The sequence below is a fragment of the Brassica napus genome, chromosome A5 (assembly GCF_020379485.1).
Source record: "Brassica napus cultivar Da-Ae chromosome A5, Da-Ae, whole genome shotgun sequence".
Taxonomy (NCBI): Eukaryota; Viridiplantae; Streptophyta; class Magnoliopsida; order Brassicales; family Brassicaceae; genus Brassica; species Brassica napus.
The window spans coordinates 3,136,716-3,150,880 of NC_063438.1; the positions used below are offsets into that span (position 1 = coordinate 3,136,716).

The 14,165-nt window shown below is 32.9% G+C and overlaps 1 protein-coding gene and 1 long non-coding RNA gene across 3 annotated transcripts; both read right to left on the reverse strand.

The window, feature by feature from the left end:
* Positions 1 to 928: 928 nt before the first annotated feature.
* LOC106454603 lies at positions 929 to 3,102 on the reverse strand. 2 transcript variants are annotated; one of them, XR_001289978.3, is made up of 3 exons: positions 2,830 to 3,102; positions 1,379 to 2,675; positions 929 to 1,265 (listed from the first exon to the last, which is right to left on the reverse strand). It is a non-coding gene; the product is annotated as an uncharacterized LOC106454603 (long non-coding RNA). The 2 variants fall into 2 exon arrangements; XR_007339666.1 differs by having other exon boundaries at positions 1,379 to 3,102.
* A 5,833-nt stretch (positions 3,103 to 8,935) lies between these two features.
* LOC106454601 (GDSL esterase/lipase At2g40250-like) lies at positions 8,936 to 13,484 on the reverse strand. Its single transcript, XM_013896717.3, has 3 exons — positions 12,536 to 13,484; positions 10,714 to 10,987; positions 8,936 to 10,622 (listed from the first exon to the last, which is right to left on the reverse strand). The coding sequence occupies exons 1-3, from the start codon at positions 13,151 to 13,153 to the stop codon at positions 10,435 to 10,437; spliced, it is 1,080 nt and encodes a 359-aa protein (XP_013752171.2). The 5' UTR covers positions 13,154 to 13,484; the 3' UTR covers positions 8,936 to 10,434.
* Between the last annotated feature and the right edge of the window lie 681 nt (positions 13,485 to 14,165).

The window sequence follows — 14,165 nt, forward strand, 5'->3', positions numbered from 1 at the left end:
CCGAAAAAGTAGTACCAAATTCGAACCAAAATTGATTAAATATCCGAACGGGTTCAAAATTTTGGTATCTAAAGAACCGAAACCGAACCCGACCCGAACCAAAGTATCTCGGGTACCCGAATGTAACCAAAATAGATTTATATACCTAAATATATTACTTATTTTTAGATTTAATATATATTAAAAATCCAAAATATGTAAGATACTTTTAAGTTGTCTAAAATACTTGAAATATACATAAATAGTCAAAAGTAAATGTCTATAATAGCTAAAATATATTCAAAACACCAAAATGCTTAAAATATCTATTGATTTTATATCCAAATATTCAAATCAAACCAATTTATATGTTAATTTTAGGTATTTTGACATATGTCATAAAAATTTATATGTAATATATTATTTTGTTTTATAGATTTTGAGAAAGTTTAAGCATATAATGAAAATTAAAATTTTAAAAATAATTTAAATAAGTTATCCGAAACCGAACCGAACCCGCAAAGATCCGAACCGAACCCGAACCGAAATTTAGAAATATCCGAATGGGGCTGAAATCTTTAAACCCGAAAACCCGAAACCCAATTAGATCCGAACCGAACCCGAATGGGTATCCGAACGCCCACCCCTAAACTTAAATATAAAGATTGATTACCATTTATTTGTTGATATAGTATTTGACAAATTAAAATGAATTGTTTTAAAAGATAATAATTTTTGTGTTTAAAATATCATTAATTTATATACTAATGTATATTTTAGATGTAAACATAGTTAAAGTTTCTATTAATATTTTGGTAATCATATTTAACCTTCATTTCATATACATACACACACACTGCATGTGTAATCATTTTGAATACTTAAATCTGTAAATTTTGATGACCAATAACACAATGATTTAATAAATATTTAAATTTTTGAATGGGAGTGAAGAGGATGAGGATCACGTTAAACATGATGTTATGTACGATACAATATTAATCATGCACTGCTGACTTCAAAATCAAAACATAATTTCAAAAATGAGACTGATATAAGGAAGAATAGAGCTAGCAGACCCCAAACCAGTAAGCCGTAAGCTGCTATTAACTTAAAATAGACAACACCCCTATAAAACATAAAACAATATCCAAAGACAAAGGTGGACAACCAAGAAAGAAAAATTACATGTGCATGATAATTACCTGCTGGTTAATAGGTGTTCCTCCGTAAGCAACAATGACCTTCACACCAGTTTGGCATGTGAATGTTTTCGCTTCATGAATCTTAAAAAAAAAAAAAGCAAAACGTCAAAATTTTTGTATATTTAAAAAATACACATGTGTCTTGTCTGAAGAAATTATATTATGTGAGAGAATGAGTAGATTCTCTATGTTACCTGAGATGCCAGCTCCCTTGTTGGTGAGAGGATAATTGCAAGAGGGTAAACGGTCCGTGAACCACGAGGTCTCTGAAGGTGCTGATCTCTCATGATTCCACTAATTATCGGAAAGCAAAAGGCAGCAGTCTTCACAGACCCTGTCTAAGCACATGCCATCAATCCCTCTCTGCAAGAAGTATCGGAATGGCGTGACGCTGTACAGGTGTTGTCCTCACGTACTTACACCTCCTGATGTTGAGATTCAACGCCTCCCCAAAATCAATGTCAGCAAAAGTGTTAACAGGAGGAGGCACGTATCCTCAACTGGTCTCGATGGGAATATCTTCATAAGCATCAAAATTAATGCCAGTATTCTCCTGAACGGCAGGTTCTAAATCAGCATCATCTCCAAACGGATTAACTTCACGGTCCCATCCTCCACCTCTGTTGTTCCAGCCACCACCACCACTTACTCGTCCTCCCTACATCATTCCTGTAGCCACCGCCTCCACCAACTCCACCTCCAGGAGCCCATCTAGACGGTTGACCACCATACCCCGGACGATCATTTTGTGGCAAAGTAGCAACAGGCTCAGACTGCATGTTCCTTAGATGTGTGGGAACATAAGCAGGCTTTGCCCTGGAAGCAGCCTTCTCAGAGTCAGCCACATCTGCCCATGATGCACTCATAACTGAAAGTTTGTCCTAAATCTAGAAAAAAGCTTGCAACTTTAAATAATCAAAACGATTGCTGCTGCTCCTGTTACTCATTATCCTTGATAAGAATGAACCTGGCAAATTCCACAACGATCACCAAAGCGAGCGGCCTCTTCTCCTCGCTCCACTAAGCTGCTCCGAGCAGTGCAATGACCACAGCGGTTTCATCAGCCTGTTTTGAGAAGCTGCTGTGCAGCTTCGAGTTTGTTTGAGGTCCCGAGCGGTTTCTTCTCCTCGCTAGCACCACCTGCTCCAGCGCACGCTCATGGTACGGCCACTTCATCAACCCGCTGTGCGTTGCCCGCTCCAGCACTTGTGATGATTCGAAACTGGAACGAACGGTTAGGCTTCGTCGCTCCAACCCGATGTTTCTTACCCGCTTCGTCAAGCCGTGCTCTTCTCAGTGAAAGCTTCGTCTCTGTCGAGTCGTCTTCAACCTCACCATCTCGGAGCTTTACCGCGACCAAGCTTTCACGGCGAGTTCTTCATCTCCGGAGTCAAGCTTCAGTCACGACCAACCTTTCTCAACAGCCATTGATGAACCAATAGCAGATGGGTGATCGTAAGTAAAGGAAGAGGCTTTATCGAAACCCATAAGCTGGAAAGATGAAACCCTCAAAAAATCTCAATCAGATCTATCAAAAGACTAAATTAGAAGAGAAGAGAAAGAAGGTGGCTATCTAACTGCTCAGAATAGAGAGATACGTTCGCGGATAAACAAAGGAGAGATGATCTATGGAGAGAGAGAGAACCTTAGTAATCGGTAGAGAGAATCGAATCGAAAGGAAGAAATCAATTCAACAGTAGTCGTTCACCCAACGGAGAAGCTCGGAGAAGAGAGAAAAAGAGATGTAGAGATTGTAACGGGGTGAGCAAATGATCTGTTTCTGGGATTTTGATCGACAAATTTGCAAGGAAGATTAAGGTCGTGCTGACATGGCATATATTTAGAATCTGATTGGCTCGAATTAATTTGCTGATGTGGACACCTTAGCTGTGGAGTTTATTCTTCTTTTAGTATAGTATAGATACAACAACATGTATATATGTATATTCTAAGTGAGATCTTGAGGTACTTGTTGATGGAAGACGGTTCTTTGTTGTTTATCATTCGTTGCATACTTGTGAGAAGACCCATAATTAATTAAGGTAATAATAGATAAATTTTAAAACGTTGTTCTGGGCCATATAAATAGAGGTGTCAAAATGAGTTATAGTTGATGAGCTGGCTCAACTCGATTTTTTTATGAGCGAGCACTGTCTTTTTAGGTCATTTAATAAAGGGGTTTTTGCCAAAACTAACCCACAACTTGATTTTAATCCCAAACCTATACCCAAACTTGAATCAAATGCAAAACTAACCTAAAAGCCTAGTGAAATTACAGCTCAGCCCCTTGTGACCAAACAAAAAAACAGAAGCCATTTTTACGAATATAGCTCCATTAAATCGTCTGAGTCGTCCGAGATGTTGGAAGTCGTCTGGACGACTGAAGTGTAAGTCGTCTGGTACCAGTTTATTTTAAAAATAATTTATAAATCTTGTAAAAAAATATTTTGATGCGTAAAAAATAAAAATCAAGTAATTATAAACAGTTTTAACTAATATAAATTAAGATATGATAAAATTGATTTGTTTTGAAGATAGATGAGTGAAAGTAGTGAATCATGAAATACTTTGGTTTAGGAGTTTGGCAAACATATGTTGTAGTATTGTATGTATTGTTAGGGTTAGATTTTGGAAAACTAAAATATTTTTTTCAAAAATTAGTTTTCACCTATATGTGTTTATTTTTGTGTATAGTAAACACTTTTCAAGTTTGATTTGGTTTTATGAAGTGTTTAATTAGATAATTAAGTTTAGGGGTTATGTTTAGGGTGTGGACGACTTATATTTCAGTCGTCTGTTGAATAATTTACCCGGACGACGTATATTTCAGTCGTCCAGACGACTTACTTGTAAGTCGTCTGGGAAGTCTTCTATTTTAGTTTCCCGCTAAAAATATTTAATTTCCCGCTAAAAATATTAAACTCTTCTGGACGACTTACATGTAAGTCGTCTGTTTTAATTTCTTCACCAGACGACTGAAATGTAAGTCGTCCAGGAAGTCGTCTGAGTCAAAAATATTTAATCTAATTGGATTTTTTGTCTCCCTATAAAAAGAAAAATTTACACATTCTCTCTCCTCCTCTCAAATGGCTGCAACAAAAATGTAATGTTCATCATTCTAAAACTCTCCAACCTCTCTCTAATTTCTTTGACTTGAAAACACCAAACTTTATATGAATTTTTCAGTTTTGTCTCATGTATTTCTTACTAATCTATCTCTTTTGCAGGTTTTTAATCAAATGGTACTCATCTTCCACTAATTTAGAGGTAGATCTATTAATTTTAGATATGTATTTTTGTGTGTTCTATAAATGTAGATTTATCTAATCTTCCACTCATTTTCTCTATTTTTAAGTCATTTGAACGTTTTTGGATATGCAGGTTTTTCAGATCTGGATTTGATGTGCAGGTTTTTCAGATCTGGAAGACTTCTGGGACGACTTACCTGTTAGTCGTCTGGAAGTCGTCTGGAAGTCGTCTGGACTTCTTGGAAGTCTTCTGACAAAGTCGTCTGGACTTCCAGGAAGTCGTCTGGACTTCCAGGAAGTCGTCTGGACTTCCAGGAAGTCGTCTGGACTTCCAGGAAGTCGTCTGGACTTCTAGGAAGTCGTCTGGATTTTTCTGAGCGTTTTGGTAAGTTCTTATGTCTGATTTTTCTTCATTTGGTAACTTCTTGTTGTATAAAGTTCTTACTTTTTTCCCAAACTAAAACTCTCCAAACCCACTCTAATCTCTTTGACTTGAAAACACCAAACTTTATATGAATTTTTCAATTTTGTCTCATGTCTTTGTTACTAATCTATTTTTTTTTGCAGGTTTTTAATTAGATGGTACTCATCTTCCACTAATTTAAAGGTAGATCTTTTATTTTTAGATATGTATTTTTGTGTGTTCTGTAAAGGTAGATTTATCTAATCTTCCATTCATTTTTTCTGTTTTTAAGCCATTTAAACGTTTTTGAATATGCAGGTTTTCCAGATCTGGATTTAATATGCAGGTTTTTCAGATCTGGAAGACTTCTGGGACGACTTACTTGTTAGTCGTCTGGAAGTCGTCTGGAAGTCGTCTGGAAGTCGTCTGGAAGTCGTCTGGACTTCCTAAAAGTCGTCTGGACTTCCTGTAAAGTCGTCTGGAAGTCGTCTGAACTTCCTAAAAGTCTTCTGGCAAAGTCGTCTGAACTTCCTGGAAGTCGTCTGGACTTCTTAGAAGTCGTCTGGACTTCTTAAAAGTTGTCTGGTCTTGTCTACTCAAGTGGAATCCAAGCTTGTCTTTGTAGATGAATGATCTATAATAGTTTTGTTTGTGGTCTGTTTTGTGAATTGCATGTATACTCTTTTAGTTGTGAATTTTTTGTAAAATCAGTAATAATGTTTTCCAAGATGTATTAAATGTGCTAACAATGTGTTTACACATTTACAAATCAATGAAATAATAAACTTCAATAGCCTTTTTCTTATCTTTGGATCTCTCATATGCAATAATAAACTCCAATGGCCTTTTTCTCATCTTAATAAACAAGAATGTTGGTAAGAGATGAAAACAAATAATAGTAACTAGTCAAAGCATATCATATTTTTTATAAGTTTGCATTGAAAAACTTAGTCAAATTTAGTAAAACTAAGGGAGAGAACATATTTTGTAAATATGAGTTTTACATATCTTGAAGTTACTTATCACTCTTAAAAATACAAGTTATTCAAAAACTAACGTAGAAGACTTAAAAACTAGTGGAGAAGACGCGGACGACTTCAATCTAAGTTGTCTAGACGACTAAACTATATGTCGTCTGGTCAACGCAGAGGTTATTTTTGCAATTGACTTTGAAATCTGTTATTTCGGACGACTGAAAGTTAAGTCGTCTACTATTGTTTGGTTAAAAAAAAAATCTAAAAAAGCTAGACGACTTACATTTCAGTCGTCAGAGGTTAGTTTTGCATTTGACTGGATTATTTCAGAAGTTTGACTTTTTGGACGACTTACATTTCAGTCGTCTAGTGAAAATTAAAATAATAATATTTTTTTAAAAGTAGACGACTTACAGTTAAGTCGTCATAGGTTAGTTTTGCAATTGAAAAAAAAACTTCAAGATTTAATTATATACAGACGACTTATAATTCAGTCGTCCACGAGACGACTGAAATGTAAGTCGTCCAGGATTTACGAGGTTTGACCAGAATCTCAGAAAAAAGTCCTGGACGACTTACAATTAAGTCGTCTGGTGGACGACTGAATTATAAGTCGTCTGTGTATAATTAAATCTTGAAGTTTTTTTTTTCAATTGCAAAACTAACCTATGACTACTTAATTGTAAGTCGTTTACTTTAAAAAAAATATTATTATTTTAATTTTCGCCAGACGACTGAAATGTAAGTCGTCTGGGAAAGTCAAACTTCTGAAATTATCCAGTCAAATGCAAAACTAACCTATGACGACTGAAATGTAAGTCGTCTAGGTTCTTTGGAATTTTTTTTGAAACCAAACAATAGTAGACGACTTAACTTTCAGTCGTCTCAGGTTACAGATTTCAAAGTCAATTGCAAAAATAACCTCTGCGTTGACCAGACGACTTCCAGGTAAGTCGTCTACAGCCAGACGACTGAAAGGTAAGTCGTCTACAGCGAGACGACTTCCCAAGTAAGTCGTCTGACGAACAGATCTGGAAAAAAACTCGATGTCATACCTTAAATTGGTGAGATAAGTTCCTTAGCATACATAAGGCTTCTCCAAGCACACAGAATCACAAACGAAAGTCACCCACCCATAATCGTTAGCTTCTATGACTTTATGAACCATAAAAATTTTAGAATCAAAATCTTGGGTTTTTTTAGCTTATTGTGGAGAGAAAGTGAGAGATATGTTGTGTTTAGTTCACAAGAATGGAAAAATAAGAAGGGTAAATCGATTTTGGGAGCATTAAGAGCTTCAAATTGGTTGTTCATGGTGGTTGTGGTATTGATGACAATGGCAATCTTGTAATTACTTGAAGATGATGAGGGTGAGAGAGTAAAAATGTCATTTTCGAAAAAAAAAAAAAAAAAAATTGATGGCATTTTCGTAAATTATATGAACTTGTGGGGTGAATAGGGCAAAACCAATTTTCAAAAAAAAAGGAGGTTAGTTTTGTGTTTGACTTTAAGTTGTAGGTCAATTTTGCAAAAATCCCTTTAATAAATGAACTTTATGATCGAGTTTAAATTAGATCACAAGTTATATGAACAATATTTTATGAACATGAGCTAATTCATTATAGTATGATTATTTTTGTATTTAATATATATATATATGGATGACTTTTATTTTTCATATTTAAGAAAAGATAGTTTCTATTTTAATCATATTTATTTTCTAAATTAAAATGTAAAACCAAAAAATTTTAAACATATATAAAATGTAAAACAAATATTGATATCAATCCTCATATCATATATGTTTAGAATAAAAATGTAAAACAAAATATTCCTAAGACACCCATACGTAATATATATTTTTATAATTTGAATAGATGAAGACTCTCATACGTAATCATCTCAAGACTCTTATGTGGAATAGATTTTTGGAGTGATATAAGCTCGCATGATCATAAGCTTGCAGGACTGATGCAAAGATGGTTTGAAGTCTCAGCTAATACATAACAAAATAAATCATTGTTATTGCCTTGTAAATCTCTTTAGGCTTTATTGGATCATGTAAATGCTTATTCTTTTTGTCTTGATCAATAAAATTTCACATTTTATCAAAAAGTAAAAATAGATTTTTGGATCATTAATTTAGCTTTGATTTAATGTATTCTTAGGTGTTGGTTTTATTCAGTATTTCATATTAATGTTTTGGAGTTTTAATATTTAAATTTTAAATTATATTATGAAAATTATTTTAATTCTATATTTTATTTATAATTAGTTATATAATATGATTTTATATTTGATCGCGAGTTAGTTCGTTTAAATCATGATTTAGATAATCTAAATTCGAATTACATATTGAAGCTCATATAATAAATGAGCTGAGTTGAGCTAGTTCATAAAAGATCCGAGCTCACTATGAGCTGAGTTGAACGAGATAGCTCATTTTGACACTCCTGTATAATTATGTCGAGATGTTAAATGCTTATTTAAATATAAATGTTTGTGATCGAGTTGTGAACAGAGAGATTCGTTTTATCCTGAATAGTAACCATTAAAAAAGATTAGTGAGTCTATATGGTTTTGAGAGTTACAAGAACATTGCACGTTGTCTTGGTTGTGTCTTGTTGTGAGACGTTGCAAATGTATGCGTAATTTCCGCTTTCACTCTCACACGACACAAGTATCGTAAGCCATTACTTTTTCCCCTAACATGGAGATTTTGTCAGTAATTAATTTATGCATTAACGTTAAACCAGTGAAGCTTATATATGCAATCGTATATGCTTGGGTTGATCTCGATAACCTTTTCCTGTCTTATTTGTTACAAAAAAAAAACTTTTCCTGTCTCTATCTTATCAAATGCTCACTTGCAGGTACCCATTCAACATCAATTATGTTAAATTACGTCGTCTTTGGACATCTAACGGCAAACTAACCGTTGTCAACTTTTCAAAATCAACTCTCAATTTAAGTGATCTTAATTTAGTTGTAGATAATATAACAAATCAAATTGCGCTACGTATGGCTGAGACATTAGAATAATACTTATCATTTGAAATTACTTAGACCCAACTAAAAACATCAATTTTTCTTTCCATTCCACTCTTTTAGTATATTGTTCCTGACAATACCACTCCTTTTATATTACAACGGAAGTTCTTTGCATATTTGTTTCTTCTCTCATATGACTTTCTTTTAAAATAAAATAAAAGAGAAAAACAAGAAGACAGATGTACTTTGCCATACTAGTTTTCTTATCATCTCGGGTCTTGAAAACAATTTGACTATATTGTATTATATATTTCAGAATATTTACATATTTTTCAGGGAATAAAAAAACTACGAAAGGTTTTTCTGGTTTTGTGTCTACTTGTTTCTTTGTTTGTATCAGATTCTTCCCAATCCTTAATATTTTGGACAGTATATATAAGTCAAATATTTATGTAAGGTGAAAGATCCTTTTGTTGTTAATATTTGACTTATCGTAGCATTTTCACAATACATAAATTTTTTTTTTTTTTGAAAAAGGCTACACAATACATATTTTTCTTCAATGTTCATACCTAAATGCCATATAGAAGATGACCCCCACATATTCATTAAAATGTCTTTTAATCAGAATTTATTCCCATATTATCAATGAATGCCCTCTCTAATAACCTAGTTAACATAACTCGAGACTCGAAATTTCTTCACTCTGAATTAATTGTCAGTTAGTTTGGAGAGGGAAATAAACCGTAGTAACAAAATTAAAAGTTTATATTTGTCAGTTAGCTTGCGAAAAGTGTTGTGGACGTGATAACATTCCTTAAAAAATTGCAGAGAATAATATAAAAATTATAAAGATGCAGGTTGAACTTGTAGATGTCAATAGTCTTTCAAGATTAACTAGGCAACGAAGTCACTGATGTTGGATGCATTAGTCATTACTACATAAGGTATGCAGAGTGGTGGGTTACCATATGGATGCAAGATATGCTGAGATGAAGAAGGATAAACTAAGAGTTTATATCTTGATGTAGTCGTTGAAGTAGTTGATGAGGCAGTGTGCGCCAGAGAGTGAACCAGGAGGCATGCAGAGTTGTGGAGACCATATGGATGCAAGGTGTTGAGCTGGCGTGGGATATACTTGAGGAGCAAGTTTATACCGTGGACAAAAGGCAGGAGATAAACTTGAGAAGCAAGTTTATGCTTTAAAAAATAAGTGCATTTTAAGAAAAAGAAAGTATACTTATTGATATGGAAGTTGTTTGTATCCATGTTCTTTGGAGATTAGGATTTCAAGAATGTGAAAATCACTATAAAAGAGCTATGGAGTCGTGTGTATTTCATAAGACACTGACTATTATTATAGAGTAAGGGTGAAAATCTCTTAGGGGTGTTCTTGGGTCGTGGTGATGCATATGTTGAAGTACTGACGATAAAGAGATAAGTTTGGATAGATTAAGAATCTTTCATTAACAGCTGTTAGGATGTTAACAGGTTGTGTAAAGCTGATAAACAAGTCTTGTAATAAATTTTTTAGGCGATTTCTAATAAAACAATAGTTGGTTGCTTATATCTATTTTGTCTCTTGATTTATTTTCTGCATTACTCAATTGTAGTGTTATCTTTACACTAACAAATTAGAGGAGAGGCAACAATTTTTGTAAGGCGTAAGTAGCAATGACAGAGTAAGCCTTTTGGGTAGGATGCACAGAATCGAAGAACAAATACTTGGAAACATCATCACAAGTTCCAGACAACGACTTGCATAGAGGTCCTGCTTCTAAGAACCCCGTCCCGCAACATCCTTTTAACGTTTCTTCTAATCCTGCATTTATTCATATTCCAAAGTTATCAAGTCAAAAAAATTTACGCCACAGTTAACAAATTTTCTTGTGTATAAAAATCAAATTACATACCGTATTTATAAGGATGTTTGATCATGTCCATTATTGGAGTGTAGATGTCGAGGTAAAGAATTTTGGAGCCTCGAAGCCTCTGACTGAAAAGGAAGTTTAGCTTCAGTAGCTTTTGATTGTATAGCTGAGAATCAGTGTTCTGGTTTTCCGTACAGATCCGTTTATGGAAGATCCGAGGGAGAGTGACAGTACCAAGTGTTACTTGCACCGGAAGGCATCCTATTGGTGGTAGTCCCGCTACTGTAATCCTTCGGGCTCCTGCGTCGTGTAGTCTCTGTTGACCATTTGGAAGATTAAAAGATACATTAGAGATTTACATTTTTAGCTGTTATATGGAGATCTATGTATCTAGGTCAGTCTCTTCGCTATGAGTATGAGATCATGAGAGTATAAATTGCAGAAATAATATATGGGCATAAATGATCAAAACAACGTAAATAAAACTAAGCCTACAAAACATGTAATGATTAACCAAAAATAATAATAATGGAAATTATGGGCTAAGGCCCATTTTGAGTTTTTTATTTAACCCGTAGAGAGAGAAGTTCATGACATCGTTGAAAAAGTTCATAACATTCAACTTACGAATAGAGAAAATCGCATAAAAAACTTTGAAAGTGTCACTTATTAGCATTTTAAACCTTGAACTTTTTTCACTAACACTTTTAACCTTCAAAGTGACATTTTTATCATAAAAAACCTCCAAATAAGAAAAATGACCGGCTGAACTGGTTAAAAACAGTTTTTTTTTTCAAAAAATAATTATATAATTAATAAAATAAACAAAAAAAATTAATAAAAATCGAAAAAGTTAACAAAAAACTCATAAATTAAAAAAAAAATCAAAAATAAATAAAGATTTAAAAAAATAAATTAAAAATAACAAAAAAATTCAACAAAAAAATAAGATCAAATTAAAATGGAGAAAAATAAAAAAATCATAAATTTCAAAAAAAAAGTGAAAATTTAAATATAATGTCAGAAGTTATCATTGGAGATATGCCAAAAACCGTCATTTCAGACATATCTCCAATGACGGTTTTTGGCATATCTCCAATGATAATTTCCCGACATTATATTTGAAAATGAAAAAAAAAACTTTTTTGAATTTTCAATTTTTTGAAATTTATTATTATTATTTCTGTATTTTAATTTGATCTTATTTATTTTTGAATTTTTAGTTATTTTTTATTTAATTTTCTAAATCTTTATTTATTTTTCTCACTTTTTTTAATTTGTGAGTTTTTTGTTAAATTTTTCGATTTTTATTAATTTTTTGTTTATTTATTAATTAAATAATTATTTTTTGAAAAAAAACTGTTTTTAACCTGTTCAGCCGGTCATTTTTCTTCTTTTGAAGTTTTTTATGATAAAAATGTCACTTTGAAGGTTAAAAGTGTTAGTGAAAAAACTTCAAGGTTTAAAGTGCTAGTAAGTGACACTTTCAAGGTTTTTTATGCGATTTTCCCCTTACAAATATAAAGGTTTGATAATAAAATTTTACCTGTAACAACACTTTAGGCACCAATACATTTTAAAAGAATAATAATAGGATGAAAGCGTTATAAAATTGTCTAAAATAGTAAAAAAAGAATTTTATCTGATTGTTAGATTAGCAGAATGCGTAGAGCCGTATATGTCTTACTCAAGTAATTTAATGGGTAGGATCCCATACGACTAGGACATTTCGTTTCTTATTAACGTATAGACAAATTCTATAGAGATAATAGTTTATGTGGTTATTTTCCTTTGAGAATCTGCCTATTATTTTAAAATAAATAACAGAATAAATAACTTAAAAGTTGGATGTAGCTAAAGAAACCTGGACAAAAGCTTCGACGTTTCTGAGTAGATAGTCTTGATAATCCGAAACCGAGATAAAACTCCCAAGAACATGATCATAAACGTTAAAGATCATATCATTAGTCCCCGCACTAATCACAAACCAAGCATTCTTAATCACCCTGTTAGTCTCCGACTCTCCAACTACACTCTTCATCTTACGTACCGCCTCCTCAAAGTAACTCCATTGCTTGTCCATGGTCAAAGTCAACGATAGCATGGCCGTGCGATCATCTAAACCACCTCCGGCCGAGGCAAAACTAACGCCAGTCAAAAGGTCAAGTGGTTTGACCGAAGGATCGAGGTAAGCTGGTATAGTGGATTTGAGTCCTAGAGAGGAGGCTAAGAAGTCGGTGGCGAGTTTTCCGTCTGAGAATCTTCCGGTGGAGAGTTTGGCCGGAAAGGATCTACCATAGGGTGAATGGTTGCTCCGGAAAAGAGTAGGGATATAGTTGTTGTTACCGGAATCAACTGTGGAGTCGCCAAATGCGTAAAGAGCCGTTATGGGTGGGGATGGTGATGCATTGATAGCGTTTGAAAGTTGGAGAATAAGAGTGAATAATGTAAGTAGTATTGGTTTGTCATGAGTAGGGTTCATGTTTTTGCTTAGTACTGTGAGATCGATGTAAGATGGAAATGAGAAACACAATCGAATAAGTATATGTTAGAATTGGAAATATATATATTGATTTCCACATGGGTCCGAAAAAGGTGTGAAGTTGATGTAAGGAAAGAGTATATATCTCACTCAATCATTACAATCATTTTATTATATATTTCATTTTCCACACTAATTGTATGATTTTCTCATATATTGTAGGAGTATGATTTTGTAACTTCAGTATATATTAGGCATTTAGGCCTGTCTAATATAGTAAAACCAAACCGTACCAAACCAAACCGAACCGAAATAGATAATATGGTGTGGTTTTGATATATACCATATAAACCAAATGGATATGATTTTATAGTAGGATTTGGATATGGTTTGGTTTATAACCGATTAAACCGAATAAACCGAACAAAACCGATAAAAAATAGAAACATGTAAATATGTACATATTTTATAACGTCACATGAAAATCTATTTGTTATATAAGTTATTCTTTTGTTAATAATTATTACCATATTTGTTTATAGTAATAAAGAATCCTAATTTGAAAAGCACTTAAAATATAATTAAAGAAAAATTCATCGCAACCGAGGCTTCTTATTTTCTTAATCTTCTTTTTTTAATCATTTTGCTTTCTTTTTATCATTGATTAAATTGAAGTGAAGGTTATAAATTTGATGGATGATAACTAGAAAAAAATCTTCACAACTTTTTTCTTATTTATAAACGAACAAAGTTTCACTCGAAGAAGCATAATTTTGATGAGCACCAAATATGGAAGAATGAAAAAAAATTTCTTTCATTATTCTCTTTTTTTTTAATTTATATATTCAAAATTCCAAGCTTTGATTTTAATTCTAGATTTGATTATTTCATCTGAAGGTATAAACGTTTTTTAAAAATTTAAAAATATAATATTTTTTAGTAAATGACTGGATGAAAATATGACTCAGAAATTTATATACTATCATCCCAAACTAAATAATTATGTTTTGGT